Genomic DNA, 22,339 nt, shown 5'->3' with positions numbered 1-22,339 from the left:
GCTCGACTCATCGCGTGTTTACTAGTTTTGAGCGACGTCTTGTAAGTCTCCGAGTGCCGTTCTACGCGCTACCGACGCTCATGATCCCTCAGCGGCAATGGAGGCGCTAGCGCAACGGCATCCACTACTTCCGATGGGGGTCTCTTCGGCAACCCCGGGACTATCATCAGCATCAACAGCGATCCTCTCGGCTTGAGCTCTGTTGTTGGCGGTATCACGAGCGCCCTGTCGCCGCAAAGCACGGACTCGGTGTCCAGCGTAACGCTGACGTCCCAGTTGTCGAGTTCGACGATTTCTCTGGTTTCCTCGTCTTTGACGTGAGTTGGTGAATCTGGCTTTCTCCACCGTTGCTGATGAGACGTCAGCCCGTCCTCAACGTCGAGTGGAACCTCCGCCACTGGCTCGTCCGCGGTTTCCACCACTTCCTCGTCCTCTTCCGAAGCTCAGACGACGCCACCCCCCACCTCAGTGCAGGCAACTTCGACCTTCGCCACGACATCCGACGGTCAGGTCTACACCGTCACGTCTTTCGTGAACGCGGTCACCTCGGGAACCGCTTCTTCAACTGCAGTCCCAGTCCCTAGCCACAAGACCTTTCTCCAGAATACACCTTTGGCCGCTACTGTGCTCACCCTGGTCGGTCTGATCGCGCTCTGTATCGCTGTGTCCGTCCTGGCGTTCGTTTTGCGGAGACTGAGGCAGAAGCGGTTGCACGACGAAGCTATCGTGTGGCCGGACGTCAACGCACATGGTGGCTCATCTTCTCCGACGCGTATGAGCGCTGGAAACACGTCCGTAGGAGCTGGACGGGATGCGTACTATGAACAGGACAACGCGGAGAAGGCTCGCGGCTCCATTGAGAAGTACGGCAGCGAGGAGAGCGTCGCCACGGGGTACGGCCCTGGCTCGACCTTGGTCGATCACGGAGTCCAGAGGAAAATGGATCAGTACAAGCAAGATTATCCTGCCCCTCCGCCCAACCAAGGCTTCTACCAGCCTGGGATCAATCCCCAGTGGGCTCCCGCTCCCGGTACCCAGTATCCGAACCTGTATCAGAATTACGCGCCACCCGTCCCGATGAAGTCCCCTCCCATCCAGAACCCGTACCCCCAACCCCCTCAAAGGGCGCTCCTGCCGCAGCTAAACGTCATTACTGCGACGCCTAACCCGCCTTCGCATCTCGGCGCCGGCAGCAGCCCGCGTACCTTGGCCTTCCCGTCCTCACCCAGCCCGCAGAACCTTGACACCCCTGCCGCCGGCAGCGCCGTGCAGCGCACCTCGCTCATCAACGCGAACATGGGCAACAGCTCGCCCACGGAGCGCGAGCCTCTCTCTCCGGGAGGCCGCGTGGGTCGTCGGCAGAGCGCGCACGCCAGAGAATTGGACCCATCCATGCCTGCTCTCCCAATGCCGAGCCCGCTGCCTGAGACGTTCGGCAAGGATGAGTACGCGTCCAGGGTCAGCACCGAGAACAAGACGCTCAAGGTCGCGAACGAGTGAAGTGGCTGCACCTCCTCACGGTGTACCTCAACCGATCCTTGCTCCCGTAAACGTTACCCACCTCATATGACATACCCCGCCATCGCGCGAACGCAATGCGAGCTGAACTATCGCTTCTCAAGCTCCGGAGTATGTATAACTAGGACCATTGACAATTCGCATGTAGCAAGTTAATCGAGGCTTCGATCTCTAGTACCGTCAACATTCGCTCGTTACGTTCTTTGTGTTCATGCACGCTGATTCTGCTGTGCACTCAGCTTGACGCTAGAGAGAATTGCAACTGTATAATATAGTGTACTATAGAGCTTATCATACGCAAGACATCCATATTTCGCATCAGGATTGATGCCTATCATCATCCATCCAGCGCCTTCAATCCACTCTCTTTTAGAACGGCCGATCCGATTTTGAGGAATCTTTTCTCCTGGTCCGGTGGCGGATCTATCTCGGTTTCGGCAGCCTCTAAGCTCCTGCTGGGGCCTATCCTCGTTTCACGGCGTTCTAGGTACCAAACCAGCCATGTTATGAGCAGCGTCGCTGCGCTGACCGCGATCATCGCGATCATTCCTTTCCTGAAGCGGGGGGCATCCGTCGCCGCGTAGAAGACGCGTTGCCACCAGGCATTTATCACGTTATTCCACATGCTATCCGGAGATCAACAACCTGGCTGGGTATGATCCATGGGTTATATGACAGACACGCACTTCATGGAAGCGAGTACGACCGCTCGCTCTTGGGCGTCATCAGCGCAAATCTGATTCGCCCAACTATGGTCACGTTCTTGAATGCGTGTTCACCAGAGAATATATATGATATCACTCACGCGAACGTCGTTGCCTGGCCTGCATACGACGCGCCAGAAAGATCTAATATGGGATTCAGTCAACAATCATTAATTGTGATTTATTCAGCAACCCACAGTACGCAAAGAATTTCAATCCGGTAGGGCTGCTCCAGACGAGGATGCAGATTGCGGAAATAATACACGCAACCGACATGTAGACCAGAACAGGCCACCGAGCACGGCTGCGCGTGCTGTCGGTCCAGATAGCACAGACCAGGGTAGAGACGATCCCAACGGCGGTTACGCCGGACGGATAGTTGTCTAGAAAACGCGTTAAGTATTCGCCGTGCATACTTCGAAAGACCAGCACACACCAATCTTCTCAACCGTGTACCCACCAACAGCCCGCAGGTATTGACCCATCAAGTTATTGGACCCGATGCTCTCCGTCTCCCCGGAAATTGCGAACTTGACATAATCCCAAAACCGATGAGGAGTCCAGGCATATGTAATGTAACTCATGGCGCACCAGCAGACTGCATGCATACCACCTCCATCTTCCCAGGACCCTGCGCAGGAGGGACCATGATAGATGATGCTGATCCTTGTCGACGCCCCGGAGCCGGTCAATAGCAAGGGCGCGCTCCTGTCAGCAAGCTGCGGTCAGCGGCGAGTCGACCGACGACGAGTTGCGTGTTCGCGAAACAAAGAGAATGGTGCCACCTCCTGCGTAAGGTAAAATGCTGTCGTGGTTGTCGGGGTATCGGGGAAAACTAGGAAGCCGTAGAGCGCAATGGGCAGGGTGATGATACCGTCGATAATGAATCTGGTGTTCAGCGGCTTCTTAGGGTGATATGGAGGTTTAGCAAGACCATCTGACGTACAACCACCGCCAGCCCGCGCGCCCCGCGACCCCATTCAGGTTGCTGCGTGCGCGAGTCAGCAGGACTCTTACGGGACAGCACCAAGATTACTCGCCGATACACCGCCGCTTGTAGCAGGCCGGAGAATCTAGGAGCTCAAGTCAATAGCACGCCTCCCGCGACATGAGAGAGCTCACAGCGTTCCCGCGAGCCCTGAGCTGGTGAAGACGCCGGACCGCTTGCCTAATTCGGAAGGCTTAAACCATCTTTAGAAGCCGGCAACTAAACATTAGCCTTCGGCACGGCGATTAAGGCAGCACGCTTGTGACCCACGAGCCCAGTACGTAATGCGTGCCGACGAAGGTGGAGGATTCGGCAACGCCCTGGAAGAACCGAATGGCTTCAAGCTGGGGTGGAAGCGAGCGCATTGCATGAGCGAGCCTCGTTCGCGCCGGACAAGTGGGGAGGAACTAGACTAACCTGTTGCACAGTCGTGACCGCGCTAGTGCTATTCAGACGGAGGGGTCAATGGGCTGTATTTGATAACAACAGCTACGGGGACTCGGCCGAGGTGGCATCGCAGTCCGTCGAGTAGCAAAACCCAACGTACCAGAAAGTGAGAACTCCCCACACAATCTGCATCGCGGGGAACCAGATGCGCGGTGGCACAACTTGTAACATCAAGTTATCTGCATCATTCCAGAGGCCACAATTAGCACGGGTACTTCACGCTCCGGCGTCGCCATCGAGCGCTCAAGCACAGCCTTGGAGAACGAAGCTCACTGGGGATCATGCCCACGATGTAGCCGCATGTGAACACTGTGGTGATGTCCTGCGGTTCGACAAGTCAGTATCATTCGAGCATATGACGGAGCTGCCGTCCGATTACATGGAAACCATGATGCGATACGCACATTGAGCTCCGTGCCGAACATTTTGAGATCTTCTCGCATGCCAGATACGTAGGCATTGGACACGTTCGACCTGTCCAGATCTGGCCAGGTCAGTCAGTTGCGTGGTCCATTTGTTGCTAGCAATAGCAGTTGAGCAGTAACGATGCCGAAACGTCGGCCCCCTCGACCCACGATCCGACCCATTTCCGAGAGCCATACTCACAATTCGTGAAGTACTGCATCATTTCCGCATCAGTATTCGCAGGATTGCAGATTGAATGACCCACCATCAAGCAGCAGTACGATAGGATGAACCAATCGATCTTCAGCAACAGCCGTCGTTCAGCACTCGTGGCTGGAACCTCTCCCCACATGATGCGTCGAGCGGTGCCCCAGGTCATCCTCATGGAACCGTGATTGTGGGCAGACTGTATGTAGGAGCCAACCTTGGGTGTTTGTCCAGATAACACCAGATAACACAAAGATGACACAGCCGTCGAGCCCCACTTCGAAGAAAGAGAAGCGGCGAATACAAGTGCGGGTCCGCACCACGGATATGGTACGATTTTACGCTGCACCTCTATGGACATGCCACCCTACAATATCCCACAGTCTCACAAATCGTCGTGAATCGATAAATCATGAAGACTTCGATGTCCTTCTGAAAGACCGATTCGCAGGAGAGCTTGAGGAGAAGGCGTGTCCCCTAAGAATAAACGTCGTCGAACAATAATAACGTGCCAAGCGGCCATTTTGGCTGGGAAGTTTCTGAATTTCATTGCTCCCGGATTTTTGCGCCGATGCGGCCGGTGCGCGGCCGCTGGCCTGGGTTTGTGCGCCGACATCGATGCGCGGACCATCCTTTCGGGGCTATTATCTCGGCCGGCAGTGAGAGCGATCTTGTCGCCGAACTGCCAAAGCCAAGGCGTGTGATAGTGTGAATATTGCGACCCTGGGCAGTGGGCAGGATACCCACTTCGCGCTTGTTCGAATGTTCCAAGACTTTCGCCGGTTTCACTCATCCGCGATGACTCAGAGGTGCCGAAGAGATCCGTCCAAGCCTTCATCGGGATGAAACGGGTAACGCCCACGTCTAACACCGAACATCGGCATAGACCAGCAGTTGCGTAGCAGAGGTTCGTTATGTCGCAGTGAGTTTAACGGGCGGAAGCGGCCGCATCGAGCGGCTATGGACTACGAAAGGATATGAACCGGAAGGGAAGAGCCTGCGCCCGCGGATCTGTCCGCTGCGCCCGGAAGTAGCATGGGAAGACGTCATAGCAGATGCCGCCGAAGGGCATCCCCTATTACGTGACCTGGTTCATCATCCGCCATGGCTCGGAAGTTAGTCAGACTCAGAAATCTGCAGAGCGATCAACGCCGACTGTGTCGAGACTCGGTTTATAAAATCTCGGCGGCATGTACGGCTCCGTCCCCCTCCTCCCCCTCACTCGCGGCACGCCATGCATACACGGTGGTTTGTATTGGGCCTCCTGACCCTCTCCGCGTCTCTTGTCGCTGCCCTCCCTTCGGCTGCACCCGCATCGCAGCCCATCCTGCGTGATGTGTCCGCGGGAGCCGCCGATCTGGCCGTATTAGGACTTCACGATCTAACAAAACGAGACGAACATGGACATCACCACGGTGCTCCCCTTACGGAGCTGGATGAGACCCAGATCTTGCAGGGACACGCGCCTACGCCGCCCTCATATTGGACGATAGACATTGACGAACCCGGAGATGAGCCCCGATATCCTGGGCTGATGGCCGCACATGCTCTTTTCATGAGTCTTGCGTTCTTTGGCGCTTTGCCTGCGGGTACGATTTGCCCTCGCCCTCTTCCGGATGCCGTACTAAGTCGATCGCCACAGGAATTGCGCTTCGGAGCGTGAAGCACGCGTGGCACGGAGTCTCCATCGGGCTGTTCTGGGGTTTTGTAGTCTTGGGTGTTTCGTGTAGCGCGCTGTACCGCAAAATGACACCGAATATGTACGTTCCACGGGATGACGTATCGAAGCCTCCGAGCCGTCCTACTGATCTACGCGTCGATCCCCCAGGTACGAAGGTCAGGTGCACTCTTCGCACGGATTCGCCGTCCTCCTGGTCGCCGCCGTGTTGTCGGTCATCGATGCGCTCGCATTCTTTGTCCGACTATTTAATTACCTGCGCTCCGTCCGTGCGAACCCCGGCACGTTCTCCTTCAAGTCATTCTGGCGCATCGTCTTTCTCAACCAAGATGAACATGGCCTGGGCTCCTCCGCAGAATACGCCGGTCTTGTACTGGAGGAGGATCCGGAGGAGTTGGAGGAGCACCAACTCCACAAGCTAGGCGAACTGGAAACCGTCTTCAACGTCGACGATGTCCACGATAACCACAATCCTACCTCGGAGTGGGTCAACGGCAACCGCCCAACCGTTCACCGCCAGAATTCGGGCTCGTCCGACCGGTCCCGCCATTCTGAAGAAACATTGAGAGATCCGACGACTCCGGTGCGGACTCACTTCTCAAGGCCCCGGCCGAGAACCTCGCTCGTGCTCCGCATCGGCAACGGTATCTTCGCAACGATGGAGCGTGTGCTTGTCTTCGCCGCATGGGCGCAGGTCACCGAAGGCATCGTGGTCTACACTGGCGGCTGCAGACAAAACTATCTGAATGGATGCTTGGCTCATATCATCAGTGCGTTCATCGTCGAGCATACCAGTGGTTCTTATCTGACATGTTCATCCGTCAGAGGGAAGCATCTTCTGGTGCTACGGTCTGGCGTCCTTCGCTCGGTTCTTGGGAGCATTCTCATCCATGGGTTGGGCTTGGAACCGAGCTCCTCATGGCGATCGCTACCCTACTGCTGAGTTCACCGAGTGTTTTGTCATCTTCCTGTACGGTGCCACGAATACCTGGATGGAGCGTTTCGGTGCGCATCCTGGCGACCCCTACACCACAAAACAAATCCAGCATATCGGTATCGCAGTAAGCCTTGTTTGCTACATACTGCTCCATTACCATGCTCATGGCTTATAGGTCATGTTTTGGTTCGCTGGTCTGGTTGGGATGGGTATCGAGTCCAAGACGATTCGTCGTTGGCTTGCGTCTGGCTCGAGCATTGTTTCAGACGAATTGTCTCCGGGGCAAGCCATCGAAGAACCTGCTAGCTACCGCGCCTCGTTCAACCCTTTCCCGGCCCTCGTCATCGGTGTGACCGGCGCTGCCATGGCTGCGCACGCCCAGACGTACCTCTTCCAGGTGCAGATCCACTCCCTATGGGGCAATCTCCTCCTCGGATTCAGCGTGTTGCGATGCCTCACATATTTCTTCATGTGGCTTGGCCCCCCGCGTTCCATCCTGCCTTCGCGTCCGCCAACGGAGGCGCTCGGCAGTTTCTTCCTTGCCTGCGGTGGCCTCGCGTTTATTTCATCCACTGAAGAGATCACTCTGGCAGCTATGAGGCGTGGCCGTGATGGTGAGCAAAACACGTTCCTCGATCATTTTTCCTTCTGACATTCATGTGTAGATGTTATGATGTTCCTCAACGTCACTGTCGCTCTCACATGTCTCGGCTTCTGTTGGACTCTGGCCGTTGTGCTTTTCAAGGCATGGCTCCAGTCCCGCACACATCCCGCGCCGTCTTTCCGCAGTCCACTCTAATCCTGGGACGAGTTCCCGGGTTTACCTCCCATCATCCACCTGTATCCTTTTGATAGCGCTACCCCCATCCATTCTGTTGTTTGTGTTGCATCGCTGGTCCCCCACGCATAACTTTTATTCACGCAATGTATTACTTACCATATTCGCTATGATCTTCTTCGATGACCCACTAATGCCCATCCTATACCTGTAATCGAGCAATAGGCCCCTGTGCTTACGATAGTGATAATACTAGCTCGTTTATGGAAACTCGATTGATTGCGTTATACTACCGCAAGGAAAGCATCGACGTTATACTACCACAGGGAAAGCATTGACGACGAGCTGCCGCATCGACGACATACATACTACCACAAGGAGATGCCGCTTAGGAAGAAACCGTAATCCGCAAGCGCCCCCATCCAAATCCAGAACCCGGACCATCCGCAGCCGACGAAGCCTTTCCAGCAGCTCGGTCGATCGTTGAAGTCCGTTTTGAAGAGGACGCGAGCTAGTTGAGCTGCAGCCATGCCCACGCCTAGGAAGAAGGGCGCTGACTGCCCGTTGAGGTACCCGGCGTAGGATATGAGCGAGATAGAAGTCGTCGACAGCCCCGCTAGAATCGGACGCGTCTGCTCGCCAAAAAGAAGAGCGGTAGATTTGATCCCAGCATGCACGTCGTCGAACTTGTCCTAACAAACAGCATGTTTATGACGAACGACCCCACAACGCGAAGTTTGCTGGATGTACCTGGTGGGCGTAGATACTATCGTAGACGAGTGTCCACGCGACGCCTCCCGCATAGAGGGGTAAGCATACGCTCCAATTCACTGCACCGGCCACGGCCGACCAACCGAGAAGCGCTCCCCAATTGAACGCAAGACCTGCCAGTCCATATAAGTTAGGTTGGTACAGTAAGGGAAGGAATCCCTACCAAGGACAGCCTGCGGCCAGTGCGTGACTCGTTTCATAAAGGGATATATGGTCACGACGGACAACGAGGAGGCACCTAGGAGGATGCTACAGCAGATATTGGTTTCAACATACTAGTAACTACAAAGCGCATTGATCATACCTATACCAGTTCAGCTGCGTAAGCACGCCGAGCCCGGCGCTCAACTGCACACTTAGGAATGCAATAGCTTGGGTAGGCGTGATGTCACCCCTGGCCAGCGGCCGAGTGCGCGTTCTGTCTGTCCTTCCGTTAGCACAATCCTCTGGTGTAAGGTACCAGCTACTCACCGACTGCACGATCCAAGTTCCGGTCCCATAAATCGTTGATGGTGCACCCCGCCCCTCGCATGATGAGAGCACCCAGCCCGAACAGACTAATATACCCCAGGGGGGTAGTGAACGGCGTCTCCAATGCGTAGGATGCCATTGTGATAGACCATGCTATGGTTGACGGTACCACCAGTGGTAGATTTGGGCGAAAAACATCATTCATTGAACAAGGTACGGACGGTGCTAGCATGATAGGACTCACCACACGGATAGAACAGTAACAAGGTACCAATAGGCTTATCTATACGAGTGAGGTATAGATATGGCCTCCATGACCGAGGCAGCCGTTCAACCCATGTATGTGGTGGTGCCGGTGATGGTGCAGACGAGACAGGACGGAACGGCTGCAAGCCAAGGACTGGTCGACGCGCCCCTGCGCGTATTCTGATAGCAGCATGTCTAGACTGAAAGCGACACGCAATACATTGCGGGTTTTGCAGCCGTCGGAAGAGCACTCGCGAAGGAGCAGCTCTGGTCAAGCTCAGGAACAGCATTGCTCCTTCGCGTTTGTGGCGCGCATTTTACCTCGGCGCGTCTCGCGCAAGTCCACCACGTTATAAAGGGATATCGACATCATACGATAATCCGACTTCGTTCCACGAATTGTACATTTGATTGCAACGAGTATATAAATGACAGGAAGCGCCAGAGATCCGTCGGGTGAAGACCAGAAACCATTATGCGAGCGACGAGGCGCCAATAAGCAATGTCGACGAGCAGCCGTCAGACCTGAAGGGCGATTTACCAGTCCTTGGCAAGCTTGAAATACCATTCCCAATCTGCGTATGCTAAATCAATATCAGAAGTTCCAATGTCATCGCATAGACTGACCGGCGTAGATCTCGCCGTCATCGTCAACGACTCGGCTCCGGACACTGTAGGTGCCTCGTGCCAGCATGCCGGACGGCGACTCTTCGGTGTCGAAGTCTTTGGTGGATGCTTCACCTTGCGGGTGAGGGCCGTACGACCCGAGCATATATTCCGACTTATCCACTGGGATCGTGTCAGGTAAGTCGTTGACAACGTCATGTCGTTGCCTAATGCTTACCTTTGATTCCAGCTCGCTTCACAACTTGGATGTATCGAACGCCCTTCGATGCAGGGATCAGGCTGGGAGGAAATGGAAATCAAATCGCAGCACTTACAGAGATGATCGAGTGGTTAACCTTGAACTGTATCCTCACACTGGACAAGGGCATGTGAGCGAGACCACTGCATCCATAGCTCTCTGGTGCACGCACTTATATTCGATGCCCTCTTTGATGGTGAAAGGGTGGTCCTTCGACTGGGCCGCCGCAGTCTTGTCGGTGAGATCCATCTTCAGGACTTTGCCCGCGGGCAGCGTTGATGATTTCAGCTCCATGGCCAAGAGGGTGACCTCGAATCATGGCTGGTCAGGTGAATGCATCGGACCGCAAAGACGAAGATGATCCACCTTAGGTCCAGAGCCGGCAGCGGCTACACCAGGGACGATGCCGAGGCTGGCCTTCCACCGCGCCAAGCTCTCATCCTCTGCATCGAGTTTGGCATACTCGTCGACCGACTTAGCAGCCGTGGGCTTGTAGCCTGCGTTCGACCGCGGTGATGAGAACACGCGGCTCGAGATGAAACCCTCGACTTCTACGCACCCGGGGTCGCGGTGGGCTTGAGATCCTCGTGGTCATCGTGCTGGACGCGAATATTAGTATCTCCTTCATAGGGGGCGTCCTGTCGTCCTCACATCGGCCATGATAGATCCTAGTAGAGAACGGGTTTAACAGCTGCTGTGTCAAGACGGTCGGGATGGTGACGGCCCCCCTGCATTGCAAGAGATCGATCATGATCGCTATCTCACGCGTCCTCCTCGGCAACTTCCACGGTATAGCAAATTCATTCAATGTATACATTAATATAGGAGTACACCCCCCTCCGCAGGGTCTCGGCGAAGTTTGAATACGATAATGCGACAAACCCACAGCATGCGACTGACGGCGAAAACCAGGTCAGAGATCGGGTGGGTGCATGCCCTCTGTGGTACACATACTAATGAGCTCTCCTCGGATCTCAACCGTTTGGTTGGCACATACCGCCTTTGAACCAGCACTTCCCCTTCGACAGATGGAAGCAGCGGATTCCGTTAGGGCAGACATGACCCCAGCAGCACTGGTCACCCGCGGGGCATTCTAAGCCTGTGAAGGACTGCGTGAGTGTAATGGTCGTTGAGACCCTGACGGAGCATGCCTCTTTTGATGGCGTTGCACGGCGCTTTCTATTGAAAAATGAGCGACTAGCGTATGCCCTTATATGTGGGCACGGCTTACCTTGGCGTTAGCTGCGAGGGTCGCCTGGCGAATATCATAAGCACCCCTTAATCGATGTGAGTAACCTTCTGAACCCGCGTACCAGTTGGTCGGGTGTCAATAGATATTCATGCGAGTACTTGCATGCCGTCTATCGGGAAAGAAATGATCAGATGCCAGCGCTTTGTGCTCAGGATATCGCTTGCCCCTTTGTTGCATGTCATGAGGTAGTACTCGTTGCATGGAGGCGGCTCTTGCCGGTGTAGAGGCTGACACGAATGCGAAGGATGAATACATGTATTACGACAAAGGAGCGGGCGCGACATGGACCACCTTGCTTGGGTCTATCAAACGGGGGCCGGACGTCTGCAGGGTAGCACGCGGAGGCGACTGAGGGCTGACAAGACCGCCGACTGTAACGGTTCCCCGTGCTGTCATAATTGGGAGCGAAATCGGAGGTGGTGTCTTCGGCGACTTGTGTGATACCAGCAGACCCCCAAATTGCACCCGGGGCAGACCGAATTTGTTGATGTCGAGGGGCGTGCCGTCCATGCATTGAAGTAGCCTGATTTTGCCTAGCAGGCTCTCATTCTGGAGTTCCGACAAAATGGCCATATGGGTCATGTCGTAGGCCCCTGATGATGTGGCGGTTAGGCGGCACATCGGTATTCGTGTGCATGCACATACCGCCAAAGAAGACGCGGAGAGTCTGTGGAAGAGCAGAGAATGTACGAAGGTAGTCTACCGCGAAATGAGCAAGCAGGATCAAGTCACAAATCAAACGATACATACCTTTGATTTTTGCAAAAGCCACATCCTTGGCAGGACCAACGTCAATGAGCGTGAAGCGAGGAGATGCTTGCGTAAATCCGAGTAGGAAAGACTCGAGCTGCTCGGCCGTGCATAACTGCCGGTCATTGACTAGTTCGAGCAATCCGCTTTTGTTATAGTAGACGGTGACCCAGAAGCTCGCCCGGCCGAGGACCTTAACCTCCTCGCTGGGGAGATATTCCGCCACATATCTAGCGATCTGCTGGCCAGCAAGGCGACCACCTTGGTAGCCCTGAACGAGTAGAGAAGAATTAAAGAAGTAACCGTCGAAACTATCGATGACGCATAATATGAGAGGATTGATATTCTAAACACCGGTAAGACCCCTGCATTTCAGGAAATTCGATTACTCACGTTGGCGGCCTGGGCGGCCTGTAGGGAAGCCATTTGCCGATTGAGGGCGGTCACCGCAGCATTATGCGCGGTGCTCTCGCGCTCTGCGGTGTCGAGCGCAGCGGAGTGTGCCTGCTTCCATACCTGCCTCTTCGCTCGCATACATCTCGAGGATAATGCATCGTCACTTACCGAGAGCTCGAGCTCTAAATGGGCTACCCGTGCCTCTAGCTCAGCATTGCGCTGGAGCGTGGAGTCAGATAGATCTGAAGGGTTGTCAGCGCTGATCGCGTGTCCGCGTCCCTGACACCACCGACTCAATAAACGTGTCAGGGTTTCATCCCTGGTTCAGAAAGAATAGTTCAGCCGTGCCTGGCGCGTCGCAAAGGACACTGTAACCGCACCACAATTGCCGGGTGACGCTTGTATCGCCCGCAGAGGGCGCAGCCATAGTGGACCGAACGATGTTCGAGTGAGCTGCACGGAGGGGACGGCGGGGACAGCGACTCACGTAAAGGCCTTATAACCGCCGGTGCCACGATGTTGCCTGCAACAGCTTCCACGAGCGGCCAAAGCGAGAACCAAACAGACCAACTCTTCGGGAGCATCCTCGAGCCCAGAACAAACAAAGCAGATCCCCAAATGCAGAGAAGCCGGTCACAGCTTCTTTCGGTCACGCGAGTGGCCAGAATAGTTACCACACGTACGGACCTTGGGAGCAGCGCCGTCCACGCTTTTCGAGTATTGTTCAGTCCGACGGCAACTTCCCGCCCTCGATCAGCTGAGCAGAGCTCCCTCTCGGCATCCTGCCGCCGCTCGCATACACTTCAAGGGCTCACATAGCAGACAATGGGATTTACAGCATAGCATGTCACAACAGACAGGGTCATATTCAGGCTTCCGAATGCATGTTTTCTGCAACATATATCAGCAACGTGGGCGTGGAGTCCGCGCCAGGGGCCGTGACTCACTACCGGTGAATTTACAGTTTCCCTGCTGCTTGTATTCTGTGATGCGGAATAAGTGATAAGACCAGCACGAGGTCGCAGATCACGTACGGCAGTGTCTGCCCTGAGGGCATTTGTGACCATAGATGCACGCATCGCCGTGAGGGCATGCTGCCCCTGTGAAATGCAATGGCGATCAGTACGAGAGGCGTGAAGCCGCGAAGATACTCACCACTATTGATAGACATGCAGGGATTGGATCGCTGAAGGTATATGTCGGTGAGAAACCCCATTCGAAAGCACCATTCGAGAGCGTACCGCAGCAGTCCGGAGCAGATCCATGTCATCGGATGTCAGTTGGTAGTCATGGCCGTACTTGCATGATCCTCCCAGCTTGCATTCAATCAAATAGAACATGGTGCACGGAGGTGGGGTGTGCTTCCAGAGTGGAACGTTAGGATCGATCCGGCGGGGCTTCTGGGCCTTAATCGCAGGGCGGCGCCACGTGTGGGCGACCGTGAAGCCGTCTTCGGATTCGTCGCTATTGCTGTGAGCATCTCCCGTCGGGGGCGATCCCGTTACGTTCTCGGAACGTGCCGCCACGGCCTTGTAGGTGAAGGGGATGGCAGAGGTAGAGCCCATCGGCGTGACCACATTGGAGAGGCCCGGGGGTGCACGCGGACTCGATGCGGACGTTTTGCGAAGAGACAGTGGCGAGGCAACCGCCGGCGGCGAGTTCGATGGCGAAATGTGAGGCCGTGGCGCATTGGCGTCGGGGATCTTCTCGGCCATGAAAAGGTTCTCGGTCTTGAGCGAGCGAAGTGGGAGTTTCTTAATTTCCGCAGCGATTTCCGTATAACCTGGGAGCAGAACGATCCTCTCGCCGTAACCTTGGGTGATGAGCGAGCTAAGGGTGGAGTAGTACCCATTATCATGACAACCTGTGCATCCGAGGAGCTAACATGAGTGTCAGAAGACGAAGCGAAGGGACGACGATCACCTCCGAAGAAGATCGTCTTTGTCTGGGGGGATTTAATGTGGTCGTTCAAATAAACTGGAGCGTGCTATCAGCGACGCGGGCAGGAAACAAACGGAGATGAGTCCTGACCTCGCAACCGTGCGTCCGCTAGCTCCTTGCCGCCTCCAACATCAATCATCAGAAAACGTTCGTCTGCTCGATTAAAGCCCGTCACGAAATCGTCGAACAAGGATCTCTCCGCATAACCGCCGCGCGCGAGCGCGTAGGCTAAGCCCGAGTGGTTGTAGAAAATGTATGCCCAAACGTCCACGTCGTTATCGGGGGCAAGGTACTCGCGAACGTCTTTCATCAACTTCTTCGCGGCGTTTATGCCACCGGCGTGCCCCTCAGCGAGGAACTCCTGGGCGAAGATCGTGCCGTCGCCGTCTATCAAACAGATGACGCGACGGGCTGACCCCTTGCGAATCATCCTATGAGTTCTCGACGACAATATGCCGGGACGCGAATTGAATGGGACTCACCTTCAACTCGATAATTTGGGCTTCCAGCACCTTCTTCTCTGATTCCCACTGGAGCGCGAGAGTGTTCAATTCTCCTTTGGCATTTTGTTCCACTGTTTTAGAATCAATGTAGCATCTTTTATAGACGTCTAAATCGGCTTGTAATTCCGTAATTCGTCGATGATACTCTGTATTCTTTCCCGTGATCAATCGTGAGACTTCATCTGGCCGGACCCCGCATGTCAGTACCGAATCACGTAGCCGGGGATAATGCCCGAGCTTACCAGTTAATCCACGAAGATGGTTCTCGCTATCGGATGGTCGGATGCCTGGTATTCAGCGCCATTCCACGTGTCTCAGGAACAGATATCTCACATGAGTTGCTGTGCGAAAGCGACAGAATCGCCGCCATCGACTATGATAGACATAACGCGTAAGGTAGTTGCGGTGCAGTGAGTGCCCAAGAGAAACAGGAAAGCGGTTGAACCACGAGCCACGCTGGCGCTTTGTTTGCTTATATACCGCCCTGGAACCTCCTGGAATGGGGACAAGGCGTGGGGGCCACCCCAACTGATGAAAGGCGCGACTCGGTCAGAGTCATGCAGGACAGCATGCCATCGCGAGGCAAAGCTATACTTGGACTCCCTTTCGTGTCCCACGATTTTTGTAAACCGTGAAAGGGTTCAGGGTGTATGCAAGAGTTGTGCAAGTGCAGCCCAATATCAATCCTTAGACACGGTGCCGCACCCGTGCATGAAGAGGAAACTTGGTGGTACTGATGCTGCCTCGCGTGAGGAGTTGGCTTGCCGGTTGCCAAGACGGTGGGGACAACAACGTAGAAAACAATGTCGGGAAGGCACAAGTTTATCGGTTACAGCACTTTCCGCATTCGAGTCAGAGCAGTGTGGTATGCGTTGATGCATGGCCGCGACAAAAGAGTTTGGACCGGGGATAACTGATGCATGGCCGCGACAAAAGAGCTTGGCCCGGGGATGACCTTCAGATTTGTGACCTTTGATTTCGTGACTGCCCCGAGTCTCGCACGCCACATGCGTCACCCCGCTCTTTCCCCGCGAAGTCTATAGCTTGGACGCTCTAGGATCTACTGACGGCAGACGCTACAGAGATGGTTCTACACCAGGTCGCCGTGCTCTCGTAACAATGCCGTCGTGCGCCAAAGTCTGACATATCACGCAACCCCAAGGGCCCGCCCGCGGAGCCAGAAGCCTTCGCGATTTAGGGATAGATGAAAACGCGGCGACGGGTGCGATAGAATTACAAGAACACATCCGATTACGATTCGACAGCCATGGGTGCCGCCGTCGCCGCGGTGGCCGCTTTTCCAGGCATGCTGAGCACCTCCCGGCCCTCCCAAAACTTGGGCAATTGGTCGCCCGGCACAAACAACCGCTCAGCGCCGTCCTTGGTGATGACGCACATGCGGATCACGCCGCCAGAGGAGCCGTCGCGCGCCATGGCGAGCGACAGTGCTGCAGAAAGCTCTATGAGCGTCAAGCGCGCGAAGATGGAAGAGAAGCGCGTACTGTTCTTGACGAAGTCAACCGTCTGGTCTTTGCCCCAGCCTTCCTGGAACGTTGCGTCGCAGTAACCGTATACGTATGTCGAGCCGGAGCCTAAGATGCTGTCAGCATGCATCAATTGGAGGGAATACCGTTGCTTACCGCCGATCGCCCACGGTTGCCGGAACAGGCCGCCACCTAGCGGAATGTTGTATACACTGGGTCCCACCTCCTCGTCCCAGCCGGCGACAATGATACCAGCACTGAGTGCATCCTTGTTCTCGTAACATAACCGTTGGAAGAGGGCGGCTGCGGTGTGTACGGAGGGCGGGCCCATGGATTGGCTGGCATGGGCTCATCAGCAGCTGCGAATGGGTACGAGTCAGGGAAAAAACTATAGACATACGTGTACATCTGGAGGTAGTAGTGCACAATGTCGGCCACCGCCTGCGTGTCCGCAGCGGATCCTGACCGACAGCAATAGATTCGTTCATCCACGCAGGTGAGCTTGTCCGTAACTCGGTTGGCCTGCGGTCGTCGTGTCAGATTTGCAGTACAAGGCCTCGAGAGTGATAGCACATGCAATATAGCTGCCCGTTGTCGTTCGACTGTCGGCGCCGATGACCACTCCATCCTTGAATTGGACGGCCATGATCGAGGTCTAGTTCACGAGCCCGAACATTAGCAACTCTAAACCCTTCACCGTGGCAGCCAAGCAACGTACACCGAGGTTGACCTCTCCCGACTTGAGCTGCTTGATTCCAACGTCGTGGTCCATGTCGCCTAGTAGATTTCTATGTGTGTTATCGTAGGAGGAAGAGGTACGTGACGGTGGCTGACGCGTCTCCCGGACGCGTAATGGTCCCATGCACGCGTTCCTCCTGCGTTCCGCTTCTCCTCACCTGCGTATTACATCGCATCCATGGCCGTCCAGCAACTAGGAGTGCTATACAGGGACCTCCAGCAGTCGTTTGGAAAGCGCCCATGCGACCTGAAGCGATGCGGTGAACTTTTGACGAAACTCAAGGTCTATACGCTCATTGAAGTAACGGTGTGTTATGGTGCAACTAACGGATGTAACGACGCTAGATCGGCATGATTGAGAACGGTCTATATCCGCCACGAAGCGATAACCTAGATGACCTCGTCGTCGCCCGTGAGTCGCAGCGGACGCTCAGGCCCGCCTACTTCGCTGACGCCGACCTACAGGCACCATCCTCGAGATCGGCGCCTTCTGGAGCATACGGTCCCACGACGTCCCCTCCTTCGACCGCTACTTCTCCCAGCTTCAGACTTTTTACAACGACTACGCGTGCGTGTCCTCGTCTGACAAACCCGATTTCGTTTCCAACCGATGTCATTACAGCACCGTCCTCCCGCCCTCGCCGCGCGAACATCCCATCCGCGGGCTGCAACTCACCCGCCTCCTGACTCAGAACCGGATCGCCGCTTTCCACGCTGCGCTCGAGTCGCTCCCTGCGTCGCTGCACGAGAACCCGTACATCCGGCACGCCGTCGACCTCGAGCGCTGGATGATGGAGGGCAGCTACGCCAAGGTCTGGAACGCGCGCGAGGAGGCGCCCGCGGAGGAGTACGCCTTCTTTGTTGACAGCCTTATGGGCACCATACGGTGAGAGACGTCGTGCATACATGAAAAAAAACTGGTCATAACCCTGAAGTCCGTGTTTGGTAGAAATGAGATCGCGAGCTGCGAGGAGGCGGCGTACGACAGTCTGCCGCTGAAAGACGCCGCGACGCTGCTCTTCTTCCCCACCCAATCGGAGCTGCAGAACTTCGCCAGAGAGGTCCGTCCGTAACTGCACGTATTAGCATATTTATACTCACTCTTGCGTACTAGCGCGGGTGGCAAATCAACCTGGTGGATGAGACGATCACATTCGCCCGCAAAGGCGAGGAAAAAGTCGAGTTGCCGAAGGAGAAGCTGATCGCGCAGTCTTTGGCGTACGCGCGCGAGCTCGAGCAGATTGTATGATCAGGGCGTCTGTAATTTTGTCTCTTTATTTTCCCCCTGCCGTTCATAGGCGAACATATCGATTGCATGTGCATCGCACAACAAGACGTAGAGGTATACAGATGGTGTGAGGGACAGATACGAGGTCATCAAAACATGCAACGAACACAAGGAAATGCGGAGCAAGGGTAGTGTGAGGGTAAGGTAGCGCAAGACATGAAAAGCGGAAGACGGTGATAGGATGGAGGGTAGCGCAGGGTAGGAATGTCAGGGGCGTAGGATGGGGCAGGTATCGCAATAAAGCACAACAACACATGAAAGCACAGAAACAACAGCAAGCGACCGAAATATCACGCCGGCCCATTCAATCGGCCAGCTCGAGCTCGCGCCTGATCCGCTCGCGGACCTCGCGCAACCCGCCCTGAACGGGTCGCACGCTCTTCGGGCTGCGTGCGAGCAGCTTCTCCCCGCTCTCCTCGCGCGCGCGCCGCCCCGGACTCGGCGGCGGCGCCCCAGGGCTCGCAAGCGCCGGAAGCTCGTCCCGGTCCCTGGCAGCCGCCCTCTTCTTCCGAGGGGTGCTGATCGCGGGCGCCATAGACGATGGCTGGGTGGGCGCCGGCATCTCGAGCCACTCCTCGCCGTCGACGTCGACGCGTCGTAGGAAAAACGGGCACAGGCCGACGAGGAGCGCGAGGCTCTCGCGCGCCTCCGCGCCGGAGATCGGCATCGGGCTACTCTTCACCACCGCGGCCGCGACCTCGTCCGCCGGGAGCGTCCTTCGCTTCCTCACCAGGCCGCCGCCACCCGATCCGGCCCCGGCGCCGAGCGGATCGGAGAAGAGCATCCACACGCTCTCCGCGACGCCTGCGAGGCGGCCGAGCAGCACGCGCCGTCGGAGCTCCTCCTGCGCGAGCCGCTGCATCCCTTCGCGCGGCGTGCTAGTGCCGTCTAGAGCGGCCGCTGCTCTCGATCTGGAGGAGGGCGTCTTGGATGGCGTGGAGGTGAGCGACTTTTGGCGGACGCGGTCGTAGAGCGCCTGCCTCCGTGCGGTGGACGGCGTCGCGAGTTCACCGCCGGTCTGGTGGCGAGGTGTCGAAGGGAAGGCGACCGGGGTGGACAGAACAGAGGAGGAAGAGGAGGGCGTGGACAACTCGGACGAGCGTGAGGGCGAGAGTGAAGGCGTCCGCGGGGTAAGCAGCGTACGGGCGGCATCGAATCGGTTGTGCCGGTGCGAGGGCGTCTTGGGGAAGAGCGCAAGCGGAAGCGGCAGCGCGTCCGATGTTGCGCCGCCCTTCACCGGCGAGCCAGCCGAAGTCGAAGTCGAAGGGGTATCTGATGACGCAACTGACTTGCCAGAGGTCGAAGGCGTGAGCGGGAACGGGACCGCGAACGGCTTGGCCGGCGTCTTGAGCGTGCCTGCCTTTTTGGGGGAGCGCGAGGGAGAGGACGGGGTCGAAAGGGTGGGCACTTTCGACCCGCGCGGGGATGCTGCCTTGGGGGAGGCAGAAGCAAGGAGCTGCGTCAGCGCGGAAGGCTTCGCGACGTTGGGGAGCGCGGGCAGGTCGGCCATAGGTAACGGCGGCACGGTGCCGTCACCATGCAACTATACAAGACGTCAATCACTGCGCGGAGTGTTGTGGAATGGTGATTGAAAAGCTCACCTCGACCCAGCGCTCGAGCTTGGCCTTGACTTCGTTCCGGCGCGTCTCGCCGGCGGCGGTCCAACGCGCGACGGCAGCCATGCCGCCGGTCATGTCCTTGTCCATGTCCATCTCAACCTCGATGCCGACGCCGTACGCGGGCACGCGTTTAGCTGCACTCTTCTGGTGGTGCGTCGCGGGAGTGATTATAAAGCCCATCGCGCCGCGTTGCCAGTCCCGCGGAGGCGGCGGCTTGTCGCTGGTGCTATCCAGGAACGGGTTCTCGTCCTCTTCCGGAGTCGGCGTGCTTGGACGCGGGAGACCTTGGGCATCCCATTCCCAGAGCCAGCATAGTCGACGGAGGTCTGCTACGTCGAAACGGCTGGTGAGGCCAGAGTAGGTGGCGAGCGAAAGGTGGTTGAGGACGTTGGGGACGAGGCCGGCGTCGGAGGTGGGCGAAACGGCGCAGGTGGCGAGCGCGTGAGATATCGCGTGCTGAAGCGCGGTGTGGATGTTGTACAGGCGCGAGAGATGGGGTGGGAGGGTTATGGACTGGGCTGGGGATGGTTTGTGTTTCTTGTTCGCGAGAGATCTAGGGGCAGAGAAAATGTGAGACGGAGGATGTTGGAATAACATGGTGACGAACTGTGTGCGGAGTTTCTTGGGGGATGTTGTGTCGTCGTCGTCCGAGTCCACGAGCGTGCGCTTCTTCTTGGGCGAAACGCGGAGCGCCGTGTACAGGTCCGACATCGCGACTCGTCCGGAGGTGTCGCAGAGGGCAGAGGGAGCGCGAGGCGTCACGCGTGTCACCGCGGTGCGTCACAGGCGACGCCACAGCCACGCGTGATCACGACAGTGCCCCGATTCACGGGTGCCACGTGCCGCACCCGGCTTCTCCCAATGAGAGGCGGGCTATTGATTGGCGCAACAGGTTCGTTCGGAGGCCGCAGAAGGGCGCGCGGACGGCGAAGAGCGGGTGATGTGTTGCGATATGTCAGGAAGCTGCGAAATAGGCGCAGACACACGACGGGGGTGGCGATGGAGTCGCGGGCGCCGTTCGCCCTGAGGTCCCAGATCAGATTGAGCTGCAGCCCGGCCTCCGTCTGTCCCTGCCCATCATTAAAAGCCCGGGGCGTCCACCGTCCGTGCCCCCTGCCCGCAGCCCCAGCATGGCCCTCGCTATCAAGCTCATCGTCCCACACCCCGTCGGCGCAACACCGACCACCCGCCGCCTCACCTTCCCCGACCAGCCCGACTGGGCCGAACTCGCCGCCCGCATCGCCGCCCTCTGCGGCACCGCGCTCGACAACGTCGCCGTCTCCTACACCGACCCCGACGGCGACGTCGTCACCCTCAGCACCCCCGACGAGCTCAACGACTTCTTCGCCTCCCACCCCGCAGGCCAACCCATCCGTTTCACGGCCCAGGACCTCTCCCGCCGCGCGGTGCACGTCCCGCCCCCGCCCTCGTCGATTGCCCCCTCGTCCTCCTCCATCTCGATCGACGAGTCCATCACTCTTCCAGACGACGAAGATGCTGCCCGCCGGCGCGAAGACGGCCCCTCATCCCGCGGCCGCACGCACCAGCGCTCCCGCACGCCTGCGGACCCCTACGCAGACCTCGACATCGATTCGCAGCTCGATTCGCTCCTCGCCGGCGCAGAAGTCTATCGCGACCCAGGCGGATACGAAGGATTCCGCGGCCGCGGACGCTGCGGAGGCAGGGGACGCTTCCGTCACTACGGTCTGCACGGCTGGGGCCCACCCGGCCCTCCTGGTCCCTGGGGCCCGCCGCCTCCCCCGCCTCCCCACCACTGGGGAGGTCCCTGGGGCCCGCCTCACCACCACGGCCCTCCGTGGAAGCACCACCACTTCCACCCTTACGGCGGCGGCGGCCCACCCCACTGGCGTCACTACGGCTACGGCGGCCCGCCCTTCTGGCCGCCCCCGCCCCCGCCTCCTCCTCCTCCCTCCGGCGAAGGCTGGGACGAGCGCCGCCGCACGCGCTCGCGTTCGCGCACCCCCGAGCGCACGCCAGGAGGAAGCCAGCCCGACAGGTCCCCGCAGCCGCCGCGCTCCCCCAGACCTGCTCCCTCGCCCTCGCCGGGAGATCCTACCCCTCCCCGCCCGCGCTCGCCCCCGACTCACTCCCCGCACCCAGGACCGTCGCCTCGCAGCCCCCATCACCGCGATCGTCGGCCTCCTCATCCGCTGCCGCCCCCGGCACACTACCCACCCCCTGCGCATCCGCACTTCCCCTACCCGCCGCCGCCGCCCCACTGGGGCCGCCACCACGGGCCTCCTCATCACCACCACCCGTGGGGCCCACCCGGCCCGCCGCCCTACTAGATCGGACGATGATTGATACGCTGTAGCGCTACCACGATATATAT

The 22,339-nt window shown here is 57.5% G+C and overlaps 10 protein-coding genes across 10 annotated transcripts; 3 read left to right on the top strand and 7 right to left on the bottom strand.

Moving 5' to 3' along the window:
* Positions 1-399: 399 nt before the first annotated feature.
* Positions 400-4,414, bottom strand: PUNSTDRAFT_100209 (MFS pantothenate transporter; the record flags this gene model as incomplete). The annotated part of the gene is made up of 17 exons (XM_007382035.1): positions 400-2,144; positions 2,205-2,267; positions 2,324-2,366; positions 2,420-2,605; positions 2,659-2,752; positions 2,814-2,930; positions 3,008-3,110; positions 3,169-3,210; positions 3,263-3,295; positions 3,345-3,413; positions 3,481-3,554; positions 3,628-3,655; positions 3,758-3,836; positions 3,931-3,979; positions 4,062-4,141; positions 4,264-4,276; positions 4,328-4,414. The coding sequence occupies 17 exons, from the start codon at positions 4,412-4,414 to the stop codon at positions 1,856-1,858; spliced, it is 1,449 nt and encodes a 482-aa protein (XP_007382097.1). The 3' UTR covers positions 400-1,855.
* A 1,060-nt stretch (positions 4,415-5,474) lies between these two features.
* Positions 5,475-7,873, top strand: PUNSTDRAFT_125363 (uncharacterized protein). The gene is made up of 6 exons (XM_007382034.1): positions 5,475-5,858; positions 5,912-6,029; positions 6,098-6,717; positions 6,773-7,008; positions 7,060-7,498; positions 7,550-7,873. Exons 1-6 carry the CDS (start codon positions 5,504-5,506, stop codon positions 7,681-7,683), a joined length of 1,902 nt encoding a protein of 633 aa, XP_007382096.1. The 5' UTR covers positions 5,475-5,503; the 3' UTR covers positions 7,684-7,873.
* Positions 7,874-7,928: 55 nt separating this feature from the next.
* Positions 7,929-9,440, bottom strand: PUNSTDRAFT_100203 (4-hydroxybenzoate polyprenyl transferase; the record flags this gene model as incomplete). Its single annotated transcript, XM_007382033.1, has 6 exons — positions 7,929-8,354; positions 8,413-8,546; positions 8,597-8,682; positions 8,738-8,855; positions 8,905-9,057; positions 9,149-9,440. The coding sequence occupies 6 exons, from the start codon at positions 9,438-9,440 to the stop codon at positions 8,031-8,033; spliced, it is 1,107 nt and encodes a 368-aa protein (XP_007382095.1). The 3' UTR covers positions 7,929-8,030.
* Positions 9,441-9,536: 96 nt separating this feature from the next.
* PUNSTDRAFT_142561 (E set domain-containing protein) lies at positions 9,537-10,728 on the bottom strand. The gene is made up of 8 exons (XM_007382032.1): positions 10,667-10,728; positions 10,575-10,614; positions 10,382-10,512; positions 10,188-10,324; positions 10,092-10,131; positions 9,995-10,037; positions 9,778-9,939; positions 9,537-9,725 (listed from the first exon to the last, which is right to left on the bottom strand). The coding sequence occupies exons 1-8, from the start codon at positions 10,673-10,675 to the stop codon at positions 9,688-9,690; spliced, it is 600 nt and encodes a 199-aa protein (XP_007382094.1). The 5' UTR covers positions 10,676-10,728; the 3' UTR covers positions 9,537-9,687.
* A 74-nt stretch (positions 10,729-10,802) lies between these two features.
* On the bottom strand, positions 10,803-12,877 carry PUNSTDRAFT_51197 (uncharacterized protein). The gene is made up of 13 exons (XM_007382031.1): positions 12,794-12,877; positions 12,707-12,732; positions 12,582-12,655; positions 12,411-12,533; positions 12,018-12,363; positions 11,913-11,966; positions 11,559-11,860; positions 11,432-11,494; positions 11,329-11,376; positions 11,247-11,270; positions 11,167-11,194; positions 11,013-11,114; positions 10,803-10,954 (listed from the first exon to the last, which is right to left on the bottom strand). Exons 1-13 carry the CDS (start codon positions 12,838-12,840, stop codon positions 10,929-10,931), a joined length of 1,263 nt encoding a protein of 420 aa, XP_007382093.1. The 5' UTR covers positions 12,841-12,877; the 3' UTR covers positions 10,803-10,928.
* A 404-nt stretch (positions 12,878-13,281) lies between these two features.
* Positions 13,282-15,269, bottom strand: PUNSTDRAFT_142559 (uncharacterized protein; the record flags this gene model as incomplete). The annotated part of the gene is made up of 10 exons (XM_007382030.1): positions 15,191-15,269; positions 15,100-15,125; positions 14,837-15,039; positions 14,445-14,772; positions 14,337-14,390; positions 13,655-14,277; positions 13,569-13,599; positions 13,448-13,513; positions 13,361-13,396; positions 13,282-13,304 (listed from the first exon to the last, which is right to left on the bottom strand). Exons 1-10 carry the CDS (start codon positions 15,241-15,243, stop codon positions 13,282-13,284), a joined length of 1,443 nt encoding a protein of 480 aa, XP_007382092.1. The 5' UTR covers positions 15,244-15,269.
* A 686-nt stretch (positions 15,270-15,955) lies between these two features.
* Positions 15,956-17,162, bottom strand: PUNSTDRAFT_119507 (proteasome-domain-containing protein). The gene is made up of 6 exons (XM_007382029.1): positions 17,060-17,162; positions 16,919-16,996; positions 16,742-16,863; positions 16,498-16,679; positions 16,360-16,449; positions 15,956-16,305 (listed from the first exon to the last, which is right to left on the bottom strand). The coding sequence occupies exons 1-6, from the start codon at positions 17,111-17,113 to the stop codon at positions 16,109-16,111; spliced, it is 723 nt and encodes a 240-aa protein (XP_007382091.1). The 5' UTR covers positions 17,114-17,162; the 3' UTR covers positions 15,956-16,108.
* A 95-nt stretch (positions 17,163-17,257) lies between these two features.
* Positions 17,258-18,328, top strand: PUNSTDRAFT_132665 (uncharacterized protein; the record flags this gene model as incomplete). Its single annotated transcript, XM_007382028.1, has 6 exons — positions 17,258-17,386; positions 17,425-17,491; positions 17,545-17,647; positions 17,702-17,965; positions 18,029-18,140; positions 18,194-18,328. The coding sequence occupies 6 exons, from the start codon at positions 17,258-17,260 to the stop codon at positions 18,326-18,328; spliced, it is 810 nt and encodes a 269-aa protein (XP_007382090.1).
* Positions 18,329-18,680: 352 nt separating this feature from the next.
* PUNSTDRAFT_39734 (uncharacterized protein) lies at positions 18,681-20,490 on the bottom strand (the record flags this gene model as incomplete). The annotated part of the gene is made up of 3 exons (XM_007382027.1): positions 18,681-19,547; positions 19,653-19,910; positions 19,969-20,490. Coding segments are annotated over 3 exons (1,647 nt in total), but the record flags the coding sequence as incomplete, so codon positions are not given.
* Positions 20,491-20,998: 508 nt separating this feature from the next.
* Positions 20,999-22,295, top strand: PUNSTDRAFT_142556 (uncharacterized protein; the record flags this gene model as incomplete). Its single annotated transcript, XM_007382026.1, has 1 exon — positions 20,999-22,295. The coding sequence occupies exon 1, from the start codon at positions 21,117-21,119 to the stop codon at positions 22,293-22,295; it is 1,179 nt and encodes a 392-aa protein (XP_007382088.1). The 5' UTR covers positions 20,999-21,116.
* Between the last annotated feature and the right edge of the window lie 44 nt (positions 22,296-22,339).

The sequence above is a fragment of the Punctularia strigosozonata genome (genome assembly GCF_000264995.1).
Source record: "Punctularia strigosozonata HHB-11173 SS5 unplaced genomic scaffold PUNSTscaffold_4, whole genome shotgun sequence".
In the NCBI taxonomy this organism is placed as follows: Eukaryota; Fungi; Basidiomycota; class Agaricomycetes; order Corticiales; family Punctulariaceae; genus Punctularia; species Punctularia strigosozonata.
Note: the sequence above shows the minus strand (reverse complement) of the source record. Positions and strands in the feature narration are given on the sequence as shown.